At 39.4% G+C, this 20,011-nt stretch overlaps 1 protein-coding gene and 2 long non-coding RNA genes across 4 annotated transcripts in view; all 3 read left to right on the top strand.

The window, feature by feature from the left end:
* The first annotated feature begins 1,898 nt into the window (after positions 1–1,898).
* Positions 1,899–2,981, top strand: LOC125296686. The gene is made up of 3 exons (XR_007193829.1): positions 1,899–2,229; positions 2,367–2,462; positions 2,734–2,981. It is a non-coding gene; the product is annotated as an uncharacterized LOC125296686 (long non-coding RNA).
* Positions 2,982–3,044: 63 nt separating this feature from the next.
* LOC125296685 lies at positions 3,045–4,618 on the top strand. The gene is made up of 3 exons (XR_007193828.1): positions 3,045–3,610; positions 3,994–4,177; positions 4,305–4,618. It is a non-coding gene; the product is annotated as an uncharacterized LOC125296685 (long non-coding RNA).
* Positions 4,619–10,813: 6,195 nt separating this feature from the next.
* The window catches only part of odad4 (outer dynein arm docking complex subunit 4), a 48,730-nt gene continuing 39,532 nt past the window's right edge, over positions 10,814–20,011 (top strand). For both annotated transcript variants that reach the window (XM_048246777.1, XM_048246776.1), the window contains exons 1-4: positions 10,814–11,026; positions 17,477–17,608; positions 19,026–19,179; positions 19,258–19,316. In XM_048246777.1, the coding sequence (XP_048102734.1) occupies positions 10,910–11,026; positions 17,477–17,608; positions 19,026–19,179; positions 19,258–19,316 (462 nt within the window). In that variant the 5' untranslated portion in view covers positions 10,814–10,909. The remainder of the gene's footprint in view (positions 11,027–17,476; positions 17,609–19,025; positions 19,180–19,257; positions 19,317–20,011) is intronic.

Genomic DNA, 20,011 nt, shown 5'->3' with positions numbered 1-20,011 from the left:
GTTGTTTAGAAATGTAAAAATCCAACATAAATACAAGTACACACACACACACACACACACATAAGATTAACCTTTCAGGCCATCTTGATCAGTGGAGGTATCCTTAGGAAGAGCCTGAGGGCTGAGAAATTTAAAAAAAAGCAAAGCACCTTGAGGGAGAAAGAAAAGATATGTTAGCATTTCCATATTTTGATATTTAGAAGGGATGCAGCTGCTTTCACAACTACCAATTTACCAATTTGGTAAATAGATTATCACGGTCGAATAGTTTCATCAAAACCTATTACAAAGCTATAGCAATGTTATGTCATTAAATACGATAAACAGTGATTCTGGAACAGATCTGCGTCTTCCTTATCCTGTTAATAAACATATTACAGTATGTAACCATATTCCGTCCGTTCGAAAAAAAAGTTGCGCTAACTGTTCTAGTTTGTTACAAGCAGCATGGGCCGTCAGGCAGGTAGTTAACATAAACATTTTTTGCTACAGTAGGCTAGCCTTCCTGCTGCGACATTTTTTTATTTATTTATTTTTTTAAAAAGAAAATTTATTTCAGACACATTCTTGAATGTCAACAAAAGAGCTGCATTCTTGCAATTAGAGTGGTATTCAAAGTACAGTTATAAGGACCTTATGATGGCAAATACAAAAAAAACAAAGCAAAACAAAAAAACTAAAATATGATAGACGTACCTACCAACCTACATACACAAGATATTGTGCTGTGCACCTTTGGGAAAACAGTTAGCTACTTCCATAGTTTAAATCCTCTCCCTAAAACTGCTCCAGGCTAGAACTACCACTAAGAAATAAAAATAGGACTGAAGACACATAGTGTTAACTTAAAAGGAGAATAACACTGTACATCTTAAAAACCTTTCATATACACAGCCTAACATGTCTTGTTCCTGTTGTACTTTGAGAGGTGAAAGTGTGTACAATTGGGTTTAATGGCACCAACAGGAATTCAGGCTATATCAGTAGCTAATCTATTCATCCTGCTGCGACATTACACCATTTGTACAAGACAAGTAGAGCTATTGTATCCAGTGTAATTTATCACTTACCACTATCTTGTTTTTTCTTGTCATCCTATTCCTTTCTCTTCTGGCTTCCGGATGCATAACTCCGCTTCATCATGACTGCCTGTTTTATATTTTCGCGGCAGCAGCAGAGACCACAAACCTGGCTGGCTGGCTGCTGTCAGCGACTACTGAGAGGGGCCCTCTTGAGGGGAATCCCGGTATTGCCGGTAACAGTGTGGTTGCACTTTACTGCATTGACTATCAAAGGGGCGCTCACAGTTTGTCGTTGCATTTTATTTTTAACCAGTCGTTGTCTTGGGGCCCCTGGCCAGCTCGGGCCCCAAGCAATTGCTTGGTTTGCTTGCCTTCTAGCGACGGGCCTGGACATTTTAAGACTAATAATAAAATATGTTCGCAATGGTTGCAGGCCTATTTATGAAGTTTACTTGATTTGGTATCAGAACTAATATGTGGTAAGCCTAGGCTATTTCGTAATGTCATTAAAGCGTTCAAATTGGCAATCACTTTTGATAATTAAAAGCTGGCAAAGAATTTGCCTTTAAATGGCTAAGATCTATAAATAGGTAAGCATGGTGTCCAGTAAGCAACCAACTAGGCCTATGGCAGCGATCCAACGTGTCCTTGTATTGAATCAAAAACGGCGCCGGCCACGGAGCCGTGTAGTCCATGTCGCTCCATATCTCTTTTTTGTTGCTGTTGCACAAGTTACTTAGCCTAGAAATCTAGACGCACCCTAGCAGCGGCAAATTCATTTGCTCAGGATGGCCCGCCAGGCAAATTAGCTGGGTTTCAGTCACGTCATGATTATGATGCGGCCAGGCGGCGCGATTTCAGATGGAGGGCAGGGTATGAAGTTAGATGAAGTAAACATGAAGGACACCGTTACAGAGAGCCCGTATTGTATAGAGTTAGAGCCCGTTTCAAGACATAGATACAAGGAGTTAATTGACAAATATGTTGGACGTGACCCGTACCTCATGAAGATGAGTGAGTTTTCGGTGGAGCTTAAAGATTTGCCGACAGTGGAGGCCGTTGACATTACAAACTATCTGGTCCTTCAGACATGTATTACACCAAACAGCAAATGAAGGCCTATAAAAGTATGGAGGCATATAACTTTTTTGTCCACAACCTCGGCACCAAACGTCTCCACGACGATCATCATTTAGTCTTCGCCAGGGTGAGTGTTTGTTCTTATATTGTTTTATGTGTTAAAAGATGCAAAAAATGCAAGCGTTAGCAGTAGCGCTATAATGTCAACGATCATGCAACACATCTTAACAACAACAATAGCCTGACAGTTGTTTATGTTTCAAGGTAAACCACTCTCAACGATCAAGCGAAACACCTCTGAAGACTTATTGCGAAGAAGGATGGAGAAGTCATTGCAGCTCATTGCAATTGCATGGCAGGGTAAGTAAGGCTAGGATGTTTATCACGAGATCTCTCTCTCTCACACACGTAGCACTACTACTAGCATACTGCCAGTGTACTTCAGAACCAGGGAGAGCTGTAACGTTAAGGGATAAACATGTTTATTCATCAATTAAAGGGCTACTCCATATTAGTATAATTAGGCTATATTGCACATCATCAAAAATGTGCTGATATAGATTGCACTTTGCTCCTGGTGTAGATTGCATTTTGGGGTTTAAAAAAATGTCATATTGTATTCTATTCACAGATTATCAGAATCATGTTCTCATGTAGGAGCTGTGCTTTTTTCCATTGAAGCTGGGGTAAAAATGTGAGATGCAGCTTCCTGCACAACAGATCAGTGCAAGTGGCTGATGCCATCACATGTAAAAAAGGTAGGGTGATAATTTACCTGTTGGGCAAAGAGGAGCTAAGACAGCAAAGACCCACATAAACACAGTTTGGCATCTCAATCCTGTGATGATAGCCCTACCTGTTTTCCTCACAGCCATCAGATAAACGGCAGATTTATACTGCATATAGATATGTTATGAAATATAATGATCTTATTTGTATTAACTTATTTTCAGATTCCTGCTGCTCCAGTAGCTCAGATAGACTTCTCCTCAGCAAAATAATAATAAAAAAAAGCTTGACAGTTCCATTGAAGGCAGGACAACTAGAAACAAGGTTGGGAAATCACTTCCAGTTCCATGCCCAAGAGTGAAGAGAGGGTCAGAGACATATGCTAGTTTTTTTGCAACATTAAGCAAAAACTTCCAAAGGAGTGCAGCATTGATGGCTAGGGAGCCTTACCACAAAGATTTCATTCCCGTATCTAGCATGCTTCCTAAAACTCTTCTTGAATACAGAACACCAGACACACTGCAGTTACCCCCCAAAGAGCTTGGAGAGCTATGCCAGGATTTCAAGCTAGAAGAGCTCACCCTGTCCCAGGTCCAGGCTGTAGAGAGGGCAACTCGGAGTCAGAGTGCAGGCAGGACTTGGTTTAGACAAAGAGCTGGGCGCATAACTGCCTCTAAGCTTAAACAAGTACTAAAGACCAACCCCCAGCAACCATCAACGAGTTTGATCAAGGCCATATGCTACCCAGAAGCATAAAGGTTCACCACAGCCGCTACAAGGTATTTAGGGTTTGAATTAGGGTAAGGCAGAGGTAAGATTTGGGGTATGAGGCTGTCTACATTAAGAATTGTAACTAAAAAAGTGTTCTATGAAGTGGGAGGAGAGTCCATACCACAACTATAAAGCTGTGGTCCTTACTATGCCATCTACTGTAGACCTTTTTTTACGTTAGAACAAATGTTTACTGTTTTCATAGTTCATTTGTGGTATGGACAGCTCTGAAGAGTCAACATATGTTATAGGGTTATAAGGTTAGGGTTATGCAGGAGTAGAACTAAGTATAGGGGTTAAGGTAATGGCATTTAAATCACTGAACTGGCTCTACACATCCAATACTAAGTAATAATTTCTTTTTCATGTTTTGCATGTGTACTGTGTACAGTTATGGATGCAAACATGAGGCACAAGCCAGAGGAGCATATGAGAAGCTGATGGGTCGGGAGCATGCTGGCTTCTCCTGTATGGACAGTGGTCTCTGGCTGAACCCCAAGTGGCCATACATGGGATCCTCTCCTGATGGGATTGTCGCTTGTGACTGTCACGGAACTGGCATCTGTGAAATTAAGGTGATAATACAGTCTCTGTTGTAGTAAAGTCCCTAAATCTTCGAGTCTGAAGTCCTGAACTGAGCAAAAAAGCAGAAAATATATTTGCTAATCTATTGTTCACATGTCCTTCTCACTGTGATTTTAGTGCCCATACTCTCACCAAGATGAAGCCAATCTACGTTTGTGTGCTGGGAGAAAGGGCTTCTGCCTTATCAACGATGGGGATCATGTCATGCTGGACCGGAGTCATGATTACTACTTCCAAGTTCAGGCACAGCTTCACATTGTAGATGCAGAGTACTGTGACTTTGTTGTGTGGAACCACAATGACATTTTTGTGGAAAGGATTTTGCCTGATTTTGAACTTTGGGATGATGTGATTCCTAAAGTTGAGTGTTTTTTTAGAAACAGTGTACTTCCAGAAATACTGGGACAGCAAGTTACAAACGTACATGTGTAATGTTTACTGTTAAGATTAAATGCCATTTGAGAAGATGAATATTACATGGTGGTTTATTTACAAGATTAGATTTGTCAACAATTGCCTTTAGACCCCTCTTAAAACACCTAAAACTATCATTACATTTCAAAACATATTTACATTACATTACATATTTACAGATTGATGTGTGTCAGGGCTCAGGTACTGGACTGACTGATTATCCCTACCCCCCTCCTCCTTACTCCAATGGGACGACAGACTGAGAAAGATTAGACGAGAGACAGCAAATAACCCCAATCTTGTCAATCAATGCTAGTGCCTCACCTGGTTTTGTTGCCATGTGCTCAATCAGAAATTTTACAGTATGGTGATGCTTATAGTTTGACCACGTTTGTGCTTGGGCTAGTAAATTAGAGGGCTTCTCAATAAAAAATTCAAAACAGTCAATTATCACAGCAACTTTACATCCAAATGCCTGTCTGAATCCCATTGGCATTGTAGCTTGAAGTACATGTCGCTCTGGCCACTCAATTTGAAATTCTAACCTTTCATGAAGTATGTCAATTATTTTATGCCAAACTCTAGAGGCGGTGGGCAGAGAGATATTGAACCTGAAAGCTAAATCTTTCAGTGGGAGATTTAGTCTCAGCCTCAGCAAAACTAAAATTAACTGTTCAAATTTTGACAGCACAGACATAGGACCACAGGTAATGTAGGGTTCACACAGCTCAAAAATCTGAATTAAAACTAAGAAGTTGGGGAGCCCTGTGTAGAACTTTGTCTTGTCTTGTTCAAAGGACTCCTGGTTGAACTGTGTGTCCAGTGCTTTGGTTCGAAGATCTCCCAGCTCTGTTGTGTTCTGTCCCAGAACATCCTCCATCTTCTCAATGTCATCCATTGTTAGCTCAGTCTGGCATCCGGCATCTGCATAGGCTGCAATATGTGAATTGCTGTGAAGTTATCTTTTTGACAACCTTTTTACAAGCATGCAAGTTCTCATAACATTTAATAATAATGCTGTTTACACATCTTAGTACAATAATTTACCTAGATCATTTAATGTCCCATTGTCCCCACTGCTGCCCTCTGATTGTGGGTTGTCAGCTGGCTGCTTCGGTTCAGAGCAGTCGGCTGTCTGCGTTAGATTGGAGCTCATACCCAGGCTCTCAGCTGTCTTTTGGAGATCCGCCCCGTAACTCATTTTTTTTCATGGGTTTTACGGGGGTTTACGGCTTAGAGTAATGTTGTCAAATAAGCCATTACTTCAATTCATCGTGTTTTCTTACTATCTGACAACATATGGAGATCATTTTTGGAATGGTTACAGTTTATTTTCCATTAATTCCTACATACTGGACCTTTAATTATAGGATGGCCCGCCAGGCTACAAGTTACTCCGAAAGCTGGAAAACAGTGTCACCTTGTGCAAGCTCACCTCGTCCAGCAAAATTTCAAGTTCCTCTGACGAGAAGCTTGGTGCCTTTTTTTTTACATTGCTTCCCCACCATACTGTAGGCTATCTAACTCTCTCTCTGTTCATTATAGATAGGTTGCTTTTTATTGACAACATTAACCAATGGCAATCAATACCGCATTAAACAGAAGTAACTGCAGCTGCTTGCCAATCAATTCTAATTGTAAGGTACCTTACCATTAATATAAGTTTATTACATAATTTTTGAAGTCATTAAACCCATCAAGAAGCGGCACAAGTGGCACAACGGGATAAGGAGGGTGGATGATTAGCGAAGCGAGGGATACCCGTCACAACATATCGTGTGAACATATTACTCACAATTTGATAATTTAGTTAATAGTTTATATTTGACTGATAACTTATACTATGTTAAAATAAATGTCACTGGAATAATTTGAGGAATGTTTTATTTGCAGAACATGTTGTCTTTCTTAACGCCGTCATGCACCTTCGCGTAAAGTAGAAAATCGATTCCTGAGCAATCGATGCCAACTAATTCAGCACCTTCACTTGGGACAGCACCTTTGTAACGTTGAACGTAAGAGGCAGCGTGTTAAGAAGCTTCCTAAGCGACACTTCGGGAAACACACTTAGGAACATAAACAACTTTGGAAAGATATATCTTTTGAGTCTTCTTAGCATGCCAAGAGTGAGCGTTATCAGGGAACTGGCCCCTGATCGTGCATCTGGTGGCCTAGTGTAGTCATACAAAGCATCCACTAGGGGGGGGCAAAAGTACTTGGCATTAGTACTTGACAGACCGATACTGAGACATGAAACCATAAGTGATCTTGGAGGTATGATTATTATACGATTATATATTAGACCTACTCAACATATTATAGCCTACTGAATATGGAGATATTGAATGATTGAAGTACTACACAAAAGACTTTTCAAAGTGAAATTCAGAGTGACATAAATGTTGCTACTGTCACAAACTTGACTGTTCCGTCTGCCCGTCTGTCTGTCCGATCTTGAGAGCAGCACTGCAAAGCAATCCAGTGGTTGGCACTGGACCCCAAGTCCCCCCCCTCCCCGACACACACACACACACACACCGGCCTACGGAGGGACCGAGACCGAGACAACAAGCAACAACAAGCTTTTTGGTGGAAAAGTGGTGTTTAATTTCCATAAACTTTAAGCGCTTTCAGACATACGTGTAAGACCGGAGGTTCTGCGGATGTTAAATGGTGGGGCCGTATATCTGAACGACATAACCGGTCATATGGAAGTCCGAATTTAGCCGGTTGTTCTACTACTCCCCACCTAGTATTTCCTCCGGAGATTATGTAAATGTGCTGTGTCTGAATGAAGCGTAGAACATGCAGTTAAAATTCACACCTAGTGAGAGGGCGTGTCGGTGACGTTTCTTTCGTGCGTCCATGTGGTTAGATCTGACTTAAATGCCAGTGTTATGATGGAGTGGCATAGTGCTGTCCAAAAAAATCTGACCTGGGAAGATGCAGACATCACGGAGCTACTGTCCATGAGGGCATACGACATTTTGATAGAACACATGAAGGGAACGGCAAGAGACACGTTGTAGCCTACAACTGCATGGCAAGGCCAAACGAATTCAAAAGACTGAATCATAATAAGCAGAAGGCGCTGAAAAGGCAGTAGCCTACAGCGACAGCGACGTCGTTGACGTCAATAACAGGACTATTTAATAAATTGTTAGCCAACACGGTTTTCTGTTCATTGATAGCCTTCTCATGACCTCACATGCTGAGCTCGCTGATATTTGTTGAGCATTTAAATATGCCTAGAGAAAATGAAAACGAAGAAAACCCAACGTTGTTCCAAGCTCCTTACTTAAATGCAATAGACACATGGGGAGAGGATGTGTTTGGAAAAAATAAACCATGAAAAAACGAACCACTTCACTGTTATGTTAGTATTTTGTTTGTTGCTTAAAAACGTTGTATATGATGGCCTTGAAGTCTTGAGTTAGCCTACTAAATTGGCTGGTACCATAAAGTTCGTGCATGCTCTCTCTCTCCAGATTTGGGGTTCCATATCCAAGTAATTCTGCTACATAACGTTGAAAACAGATAAATGTGTTTATTTGAAGCACACATACAAATACTGTAGGTCAATTTCAAGTGCGCACTTATGTGACTACTTCAAGTATTAGCCTATTATCCTCTTCTTTAGCCTACATAATGCATACACTTTGTAAACAAACAGCAGCTGTGACAGGCAGCGACCGCATATATTCTGCGTCATATCTCGCATCTTGTGAACTCTACAAGCCCCCACCCCTCACGACAACCACACGGAGATTCTGTAATGTGCGTGTATGTCGTTCACACATAGGTCCGTATAAGGTCAGTATAAGGTCCGCAGGTTAGCATCATATCTGAATCATCCGGAGGGCAGGACCTCCGTTTGACAAACCTCCGCATATACTCTGGAGGTTATATCTGAAAACGCTTTTTGTTTAGTGAACGCATAAAACCGTCAGTTTGTAAGTGAAATCAAGAATTACGATCTTTGAGTTTGTTTATTGTTAAACACCACATTTCTATCAAAAAGCTTGTGTATGTTAAATGTGCTTTAAAAATAAAACTGACTTGACTTGTGTAGGGAATGGGAGAGGCCGCTGTGCGTCCGCGCATTCTAAAGTGCCCCATTGTGCCACTATGTATATTTATTATATTATATGATTCATTCTATGTATGGCCTGTATTAAGCCAAAGCTTATGATAAAGTCATAGTATAAATCTAAGGGGCCTGACTTTGTTATTTATATTTATTTATCATATTGTATAACTTCTGTATAAATGAATTTTTGTCATTTATATCTAATTATTATCATATGAATAACTTATTATTTATAATTACTGGTGAGTTGCAAAGTGGAAGCTGTAAGGGGGAATGGGAGAGAGACCGCTGTGCGTGTGTAGCGGGTGTGTACTCTCTCTCTTGCGTTGTGTTATATAGACGACGAGGCGTTGACTCTCTCTGGCTACCACAGCCGTTTATTCTGATAGAACAAATGTCTCACAGTCACACACATTTGCCATAGAGAGCTCCAGCACGAGAACAGGCTACTGCATACTGGTTAACAGTATTTACACAAGACATGAACAAAAGTATGAATCACGAAAATAGACAACTGTACCTGATAGAACAAATGTCTCACAGTCACACACATTTGCCATAGAGAGCTCCAGCTAGCAATACGAAAACAGAAATGATTCAGTTCACGGTTCGTAAAGTATTACAAAAGTTAAGCTATCGAGCTAGATTCTAACCAGACTAGCAAGCCAGCACAACGTGGCGAACTATTTCACTTTAAAGCTAAACCAAAAGAAACAAAACAAAATTGTCTCTAATATACAATTAGAGACCTCCTGTGTGGATTTACTACATGCATACTAGCATATTATTACACTGGACACATTTATTTACGCTATAACAGCGGAGCTCAATATATGCAACTTACCACGAGAACAGGCTACTGCAGACTGGTGATTGCGTGTAAGAACCTATTTTTTACAGTCTATGGTAAGAACTCACCCTAAACGTCAGCAGAATAGCACCAATAGATGGCGCTCGTGTTACATGAAAAGCCTGTCTCATAGAGAAATTACTAGCTAAATGAAAAGTTACATTTTTAATGGCAAGTGGAATTTACTCCGCTACACGTGCACGGATTATAAAGTGCCCCATTCTGTGCCCAGTAGACAGAGTTGCAGATATCCTTCCGTGTGTGTCTGTGTGTGTGTGCAATTCATTCGTCTTGACCTGTGCATTCAACGGATCCTAACCACTTGACATCTGCTACACTGGCACACCTGCAGTATCACCGATTACAGCTGTTACAAGCATAGACAGTACAAGAAAACAAGAGGTTACAAGTGCAGACATCCCAACCTGCAAAAAGTAATTTCAGGGAGGTATCACGAAGTCCCCAAAAAAAAAAAAATAATAATAATAATAATAATAATAAATAATAATAATATTAATAATAAAAACGTTTGCCTACTTAGTTACTGAAATACAGATTAATATGTTTGTTCAATAATGTCTAGTCAGCACACCAAATAAGGCCTATAGATAGAAATTGTGAAAATAAAGTATGTAGATTTTGGTAGTTTGGTCTTTTCATGTAGCATTGGCAACTAGCCATCTAGTATAGGCCTGAATAATATGCACATGAATTGACACTAGTTAAACTCACCTCAACATGTTTTTTGCAATCATTTAACCCGCCATGGGCAATGCTAAAGTCACTGTTACAAACAGTGCAGCGTGCAAAACTAGGCCTATCATTCTTTTTTACTCTTATGACTATGAGACAAGGGTACACTTTGAAATGGGTCTTACATTTTCCTTTTTGGGGGGCACTGACTCTGCCATGACGCTCCTGTTCCTAGATACACTGAACTGATTAAGTTCGGGAGAAAAGAGATAAAAAGCTCGCCTACACTGAAAACTGATTGGTTGATTTAGCGAAACACCGCACTCGACCTGACACGCTGCTTGTCAGAATAAACCAAACCATTTGTTTGTCATATTAAAATGTGTTTCTTTCCCCTGACGTGATGTATGTGCACAAGGCCTTTTATCAGGCAGGCAGCACAGATCGCGTACAGACAACTCCCCCTACTTGCCTTCTTGCTCGCAAAGCGCTGTGCACCGTATCAGAGTTCCGACCAAAGGTTTGGTTCCGACTTGTCCCGAACGCTTCTTCCTGTGTTTTGCAGTGTTGCTAGGCGACGTCGTGCGAAGCATTTAGTTCCTGTCTATGTGTTAGGCTAGGCTTTACAATTGTCTCTAACTTTAATGTTATAAAGTTAAACACTCTCGAAGAGAAATGTCTGAAAGGGAAGGAGAACAAGGTCCCAAAAGCACCTTTTCCACTTATATGGCAGAGGGTGACCAACTATTCCACAAAGGAGATTATGTGAAAGCAATTGAAAGTTACACCACGGTAAGATCTTCTAACCTCAGAAAACCTGAAGCATTGTCTTAACACCTCCAATTATCACTCATTTCGTTCGAAAAATCTAAAACAACGATGTTTTTTAATACTTCCAAATAACATTTGATAAATGAACCTTACATTTTTTAGTAGCCATAGGTGTGTAGATTTGAACAACATCTGGTTTGGTTCTTACCGGGGCTTTTACTGCCTGAAATATCCGATTTTGTTTATCGCGCTCGGAGGTGGTGGGTCGTCTGCTTTCACACTTTCAACAGCACATGAACGGTTAGACTCGTCGCTACTTCAAAATTCCACTGGAGCTCCAAGCGTACACGCTGCCTTACAAGACTGTTTACAGCTCTTCGAGTCACGGTAAAATGTAATTTTTGGTACATAGCTAATTTAGATACATTTATGGTGTGGGTGCTTGCGTTTCTTTAGGAATCCACCATCTTGGTTTGTATAGAAATGAATAGTAAGTGACAAATACACTAGAGCAGGGGTATTCAATTAATCTTCAGCGAGGTCCAGTTACGGAAAATTTCCTCAAGCAAAGGTCCGGAGCATCATAATGTTTAACGTGCGTGTTTAGGCTATGTATATGTATGTATAATATTAGGATGGATGGATGGAGCCTAGTTGTAGATAGATAGATAGATAGATAGATGGATACTTTATTGATCCCCAAGGGGAAATTCAAGAAATAGAAGATGGCCAAGGCCTAATGTTTAATGTGAAATAAAATAAGTAGCCTAAAAGGCAACATTCGAAATGAGGAGAAATAAGGCAAGATAAGAGTAGCCTAATTGGGGAGAAAAACTGAGTAGCCTTGGCTATTTTTAAGATCTTAACGTGAACTTAAAATAAAATTTGAGCTGAGACAAGGATGGATATTCCACAGCTGGTTCCTTAAACCCATTAATCAGCAAGTTTAATTTAATTTGTTTAGTTTTTTTTATGTTGACCCGAAATCCTGGAAACCCAGGAATATCACGTTGTTGAATATCACGTTGTAGGATCATTATGACACCCTCTGAATGCACGCCAAGTTTCGTGGAATTCCGTTCATGGGGGGGCCACACAATTAATTAATTTATGTTACTATACACCAACCGGCCTGTAGGTGGCCGGAGACAGTTTTCTGTGAATATCTCGAGAACCGTGGGGCCTAGGAGGTCCACCTTTTTGTATGTTGGTCTTAAGGGGCATGTCAACCCATCCCATTACCACTTATTTCATGTATAAGCCACCTAGTTAAAAAATTAAAAAGCAAAAAATTAGGTGTTTTCATCACAATATCTCTGGCTGACATGGTCAAAACTGCACGAAATTGAAAGTGTAGGATCATTATGACACCCTCCGAATGCATGCCAAGTTTTGTGAACTTTCTTTCATGGGGGGCCTTACAATAAAATAATTTATGTGTACATTTAGTGACCGTACACCAACAAGGATTCCCGGGACACTGAAAGACCGGGGTACACGAAACTTGGTGGGCATGTAATCCCACATGGATAGCATGGAACCATCGTTTTTCGTTTTGATCTGTAGCCCCCGCTGTACTGGACCCCCCGAAAGGAGGGTAGGGCAGACACAGTTTTCTGTGAATATCTTGAGAACCGTAGGGCCTAGGATGACCAATTTTTTCCGTATCTTTGGCTACAGGGGTCATGTTAACCCATTCCATGTGCACACATGTGCATAAACAGATACACACGCACACACATACATTCACAGTAATCATACGTATGACACACTCACACAGTAGACATATGTACGCATGCACGCACATGCACAAACACACATACGCAGGCAAACACACAAGCACGCACACACACACACACACACACACACACACACACACACACATAAACCTAAACGTGTACACATGCACACAATTCAAGAATTTCTCAGAATTATGAACAGGCAAGATGGGGGTGGGGTTGTATAAAATGAATTTTACATGTGAAATCTATGAACTAATCATGTTTTGGTACTTGTTGTCTAGCAGATACCAGTGAGAATTGAGTGTGGATAATGCAATTTAGTGAGACAGTTAGAATCATATAGGCCTTTCAGCGTGATTTATTTTTGTGGAAAAAATGTGCTGGACTGGGCGGCGGTCATATTTTGTACTGCTCTGCGGTACATCTAGTTGAAGAACATACTGTCAGATCTTTAAACATGTTTTTCTTATTTTTTATCCTTTTTCTTTTTATTCCCTGCTATGTCATGAGAGAAATCCTTATGTGGTACATATGCTGTAACCATTACATCCCTTGTTCCTGTCAAATAGTTATGAACTGTTTGTGATATATAGTAGGGACAGAAAAAAGGGCAATGAGGGGAGATAACTTAAGTGGATGTATTATCTATGTACACCTCCTGAATTGTAATATTCCTATTGTCCAATAAATAAAGAATTAAAAAAATTAATAATAACAAAGAAAACTCATTTGTGGATCCATTCATACTCAAACCTGCTCCAAAGTTTAATCATTGAAATCATCAAACTAATTTAAAAAAAAAGTTTATCTCCAGCGAATGCGAGGTAGAAGTGTTTATCCGACGAAATGGCAAGAATCTTATGTCTTTATCATCTGTAATTAATAACAAAACAAAAAAAACAGTGGTGGCAGAGCGTAGCAGTGGCTAGGTATAGGGTCAGAGACCGTGGCAGAATTATTGGTCAGTCTGCAAGTAGGTGACAGGGTTCGCATAACTGGGTTTGATGCATTTGAACACAACTGCATTAATTAAAAAAAAAAACATTAAATCAATCGTGTCCAAGTACGCATCGCGCACTCGAGGTGGAATAAACAAAGTTGATCCAGGCCACATCGCCACAACATTATGATATGTATGATATACTCGAGGAAAGTCAAAGTATCCTATGCAGTCAATCACACTAAGGGAAATAGCTCATATCTGCGCGTATTAGTCAGCCTATCTATTCTATCAATATGTGTAGGCTATAGGTTTCACATTACCTTTTAATTCGTATCCTCTAATAAGTCTACAGTTGAATTTGAGCATGTTGCATGTCCATTTATATAGAAACATAGGACTACTTTCGAAGTGTTATCATTTTTAATAACTCACGTTTTACAATATACTGTGCAAATAAAGGCCTAGACTCGTGATCAACTAATGTTGTTGCGCTGCATTGCCTCTAAGGCTACGTTTATACAGTGACGATGAAAAGAGAAGACGCAAAAGTGGTTTTATTTGCGTTTAGACGAGCATTCTCAGGGGGAAATCTTTGTTTATATGAAGACGCAAGAGTATGTGATATTCGATTGGATATGCTTTCCAGACCGCTGGGTGGTGGTGTGATAGAACCCGATGCGTCCACGCACAGACATTCTAATTTGACAGTTTAGCCAGAGAGGTAATCAAGGATCTTTGGTTTAGCCGTTTAGGCGGAGGCGCGAACCGGGTCGTCTTCAAAACTCTACACTCTGGAAGGAGTCTTCAGATTTTTGCGTCTTCAAGCCCCGATGGCGGGGTCGCCGTGTAAACGAAAGGCACTTATGATAAAATATTTTGTCGTCTTCCTTCGCAATCGTTCTCGTATAAACGGCCCCAAAGTGTCGCCAACTGACGATACACATTGGAAATGTGTGTACGCCAGACATGAAGTTTGTGTGGAGGACATCACATTCTCACGTTCAAGTCAGTCTTTGTACATCCGGACGTGAGTGTGAGAAGTGGCGTACGCAGCATTTTTGTGTGCACGCAAGCTTTGTACATGAGGCCCCAGCACATTTTCTTCACAAAAATAAGTCACGTTTGTCAAATTGTGTTCATGTCATACTTTGTTACTTTTTTTTGTGTTTGTAATTGAGTGTGTGCAGAGTGTGTGGTTGTTTTTGTGTATGTTTGCTTCTGTGTGTGTTTATTGAGTGTGTGTGCCTGCATGTAATTTTTTTGTGTGTGTGTTTTTGTGTGTATGTGTTTGTGTTTGTGTGGGTGCATGTGTGTGAGGGTGTGTGTGTATGCATTGGGGTGATGTCACATATTGCGAAGTGTAACCGCAGCCTTTGTGGTTAGAAAGTCGTGTTTCATCATATCACAATATTATTGCAAATGCAGTTAATCGTTCAGCCCTACTGCATATTATCAAACTACCCAGACATGGTTGAGCTGCTGTGCTCAAGAATCTGTGCATAGGCGCGATTATAAGCCCAACTGTACCGTGCTCGAATCCACCTCCTCAAGCGGACCCAGGCACAGATAAGCGTACTGTGCCCGGGTACAGTATGGAGCGATCACACTGGTCAAACAAATCGGAATTTGGGGGTCAAACGTACTCGGGTACGGTGCAGATGGCATTGTGTGAGTATGTCCTTAGTCCTGTTGTACTAACTCTCCCATTCACAGAAATATGTACGGTCTTTTAGATTTGGTATTGGAATTCATATTTATTCACTAATTTGTTGTGTTAGTGACTAAAATTGTCATAAGGTTTGACATGAAAGTTATTGTGTGTAAAATTATAATTGAGTAATTTTTTTATGTGAGTCAATGTATCATAATCTTCTATCATTACTTCATTAATATTTAACATTTACTTGTGCAAATGTATTACATTTTACAGTATATTTCTTCGGCAATACACAAAGTAAGGCATTTGTCCTCAATCTTTCAATAAACTTAATATGTTTTTACCTTGAAAGAAAGAAATTGCTTGTGACTTTTGCTGACGCTTTTTCCCATCTTTCCCATTGAGATTTGTATGATTTAGACCCAAAAAGCCTTTTTATTTTCATAATTTCTTCATGTCACACCAAAGGATATGGTGTCATGCTATTATGATAAATCACACCACTGTTAATGCAAAAATGTGTATTATATGTATTTCACAAACAACAAGACAGTCCAAGACAGGTAACTTATATCACTTAAAGGCTGTAGTGTGAGTGAGTGATTGTGTGTAGGGGTGATTTCTGTGTTTTATGTGTGTGTGATTCACCATACATCATGTAATAGGTGCACATCTTAAAGAATAAAAGTTAAACAATTTTAAATATGTATTAACTATTGTATTTAAATATATATTACACCTAACTATCAGTTAAACATAGGAAAAAACATTATTTATGTAGGAAAAGCATATATGTAATGTTTATATGTAATGGAATGGAAATGGGTCACACAACTTTCAAATGGTATCATCAAATCAGCCGGCGCGTTCGATAATGCAGCGCTGTGCAGATCTGGCTGAGTCTTTTAATACAACGTACATTTAGCCAGATTTGCGCAGTGCTGATTCGAAACGTGCCTGTTGATTTAAACATACCAGACCAGGAAGCCATGGAATTTTCTTCCTACAGATACTGGTCTTGTTATAACCTCTGTACACTTTCAAAGTTAACAATACTTTGATTTGCGATGAGTTTTTTTAGCAAACAGAACTTTCTCAAAGGATGCATCATTGACAAGGCATTTATACCCTGCTGTTATTTTCCACCGGCAAACCATTCCATTGTATTAGCTAACGTTAGTGTTGTGGCTAACTAATCCTGTCAGTATGGTCAGAAAATGAATGGGATGACAGTCAAAAGAGACAATTGCAGTGCTGTTGTGTAGTTACTCAGTATAACTGCGTTTATGTTTCACAACTACACCAACAATCAAATTAGCCTTCATCACTCAGCCAATGCTAACGTTTACGTTATTTTACCTTTGGACGTAGGCTAACATTTGGATGTTGACCAATGGCTCTAACCATAACGTTACTGCAGTACAAACCAAGCATGTCTGATAAACACTCACACTAAACAGGTTTATTTAGGCTTCCAGAAGAAATGGCAGTGACATTTCACGTGAAAATCACCCAACCGTGAAAACACAAGCCACCTCATAAAGCCAAGTGTTGTCATTGTAGGAAGTGAAAACAAGTCGATGTGTCTTGCAGCAAGAAGCTGCACCATCTGGTGGACAAACCACGCGATGACAATACTGGACATGTAAATGAAAGATCGGTTTTCCTTTACTTAATTTAAAAATATTTATCTGTTATAGCTGTTCTAAATGCCGATACCAATAGTTTAGAAAATGGCAAATATCGGCCAATAAATCAGTCGGGCTCTAGCCTAATGTGTATTGTTTGTGTGATAATATTATTCATTACATTACATTAAATTACATTACATTACATTTAGCCAAAGCGACTAACAACATGGTAAATAGTTTAAGTTTTAGAGCAATTCTCAACAATTTTAGGACAATTTAAAAAACATTAGAGTACAGTAAGAATAAGTGCGTCAGTGAGTGCTGTTTTTAACAGTTACGTGTCAGTTTAAGACGGCTGGTGAGTGCTAGGATCAGCAAGACTTGTTGTAAGTGGTGCTATGAGAGGAGATGTTCTCTAAACAGCTGGGTCTTCAGGAGTTTTTTTAAAAAAATTATTCATATTCATCCATCTCCATCCATCCATCCAACCTCTTGTAGGCATTGATTTTGCAACCCGATGAGAAGAACTGCCTTGTTGCCAGGTCCAGATGTTATGTGAAGATGGGGGATTCTGAGAATGCCTTACGAGATGCAGAGGCTTCCCTCAAAGAAGACAAGGAATTTTTCAAGGTGAGTTTTATAACATTCTGTATTAGCTGCTTATAAACAGGGAAGTTTTCCCTAAATTAAAGAATATAAAAGAAGCATAACAGATGGCCACAGAAAATATGCAGCATTCAGTTAAAAAAATATGCTATTCCTATAATAATAAAGTTTTCCTTTAATGACTAATACAGTGAAAAAAAATTACTGCCTACTTGGATTAAGCTACGGATAGTTGACTAAATGCCTACATGGTGTATGCTGAAGTGTTTCGATTCCCAGCACTAGTAGGCATTTTAACAGCTATGCGTAAAACAGGCTACCTCCCGTCAGAGCAGCTTAATTAGTGATATCGTGCAGTGATAGTTTCATAGCCTCTTTGACAGCTCGGGAATATTAATGCAGCATAGGTATGTTTGTCACATGTTTTTAGCATCAAATTTCTAGCATGAGCTTCAAATTCATTGTGATGATATGGGCCTCATGCATAAAAATTAATGTCATCATCTAGTTTGGAAGTTATCGGAACCGTGAAACAAAGTTTTCACATTGCAACTTTGCAACATTTTTAAATAGATGCCAGTTAGAACATTAGCAAGTTTTTGTGTAAACTAGGCTGTTGGTGTTGTTTCATAGCCTTTTGCTTGTGGGTTATTTGCTGGATTTTAACAAGAGCTTGGGATATTGCTTTAAAGTAGGCTACTTGGCAATGGACAAACCATCGTGACCCAATTCACATTAGGCATGAATTGGTCCGATTCAATATGTTTTGGAGTTGTTGGCCTATTTAAAAACAAAAACATTAGGCTATGCACTAAGCATTAGGCTATGGTTGTCCTTGTCGTCTTCAAAAGTTGATCGAACATTATAGGCTACCTCACAAGTTATAGGTAACTAATAATGTCTCACAAGTTGTACCGCCTGCCTGAATGGAGCCTTTAGAAGCTGCGCTGCGTTGTGTAGTTCGGATCTTTTTGGATTCTGAATTCAATCTTTGGCTACAGATTTCTTTGGAGAACAGGCAACAGAGATTGACAGCGACAGCACTGGGGCTATTTTAATTACAAAGGCAAAAGGAACTTTATCAGGATGCATAGTCTTGTGGTGATTGGTTGAGGGGAAATAGGCTATACATAATATGCTCATTTACACTTCACAAACTTTAAAGCTGATTTTTTTTTAAAAACTTGTTTTTTTGCTGAGTTGAGGATAGCTTTCACATTTTGGCCAACATCTCTGGGTTCAAATTAAATTAAACAAATGATCCCTTGTTTTAAACCCTAAGGTATGTGGATTATGAATATCCAATAAACCCATTATTTAATTTTGTCGAACTGGACTCATTTCGTCGTGGAATGACCCAAATGATTTGTCATAATTCCAGCTTTAACATACAAACATGTGAAAATGCCACTTGAAATTATACTGTTTACTGCTCCCCAAGGGTTTGTACCAGAAGGCAGAAGCATTGTACACCATGGGGGACTTTGAGTTTGCACTGGTCTTTTATCACAGAGGGCACAAACTCCGCCCTGAGCTGCAAGAGTTCAGACTGGGAATTCAGAAGGCACAAGAGGCCATTAACAATTCAGTGGGCAGTGAGTATATGAAACATAAATGATAGTTGAAACAAAGGTCAGGGTAGAATTCTGAAAACCTTCTCTTTTTTGATTTAGGCCCATCATCTGTCAAACTGGAGAACAAGGGTGATGTCTCCTTCTGTAAATCCGATGAGGTAACTAAACATTTTTTTTGTAGTTGTGGTGTAATTTTATATAATACATATGTCAAAGTATGATTGGTTTCTCATTTAATGACACACTGTAAAAAAAGAAATGGTTGCGACAACTCAAATTTTCTAGGCAACATGATGCAAGAGATTTTTGAGTTTTCTCAACTCAAGTTTACTACTGTTGACCTTACAAAGGTTTTTGAGTTTAGCCAACTTAGTTTATTTTGTTGCCCTTACAAAGGTTTTTGAGTTTAGCCAACTTCGTTTTTTGTTGCCCTTACAAAGGTTTTTGAGTTTAGCCAACTTAAAGTTTTTTGTTGACCAAACTAGGTTATTCTCCTTACAATAACAGCATGTAGTTCTACCTTCAACAGTTTATCTTTCTCAAGTTACCTGTACCCTAAAATTATGAAATGTTAGATATAATTGAAGTTAATTAAATACATTTAGGTACATTTTCCTTAACATAATTTTCAGTGTCCCGCTGGTTACCCCCCCTCCCCCACCTCCCCAACATTCTAAATCAATTGTATGCACCATATTGCTATGTAGCATAGTAATGTTATACACCATTTCAAAGCTTTGACTCTTGGGAATCCAAAAATGACAACTTTTTTCATGTACAATCTGTAGTGCTTTACAGTTTCAGATTAATCTTATTATGTCTCAATTAAATTTGATCTAAAATTAATTTGAAT

This window comes from Alosa alosa, chromosome 6 (assembly GCF_017589495.1).
Source record: "Alosa alosa isolate M-15738 ecotype Scorff River chromosome 6, AALO_Geno_1.1, whole genome shotgun sequence".
Classification (NCBI taxonomy): domain Eukaryota; kingdom Metazoa; phylum Chordata; class Actinopteri; order Clupeiformes; family Clupeidae; genus Alosa; species Alosa alosa.
This window is presented reverse-complemented; position numbering and strand designations above follow the sequence as displayed.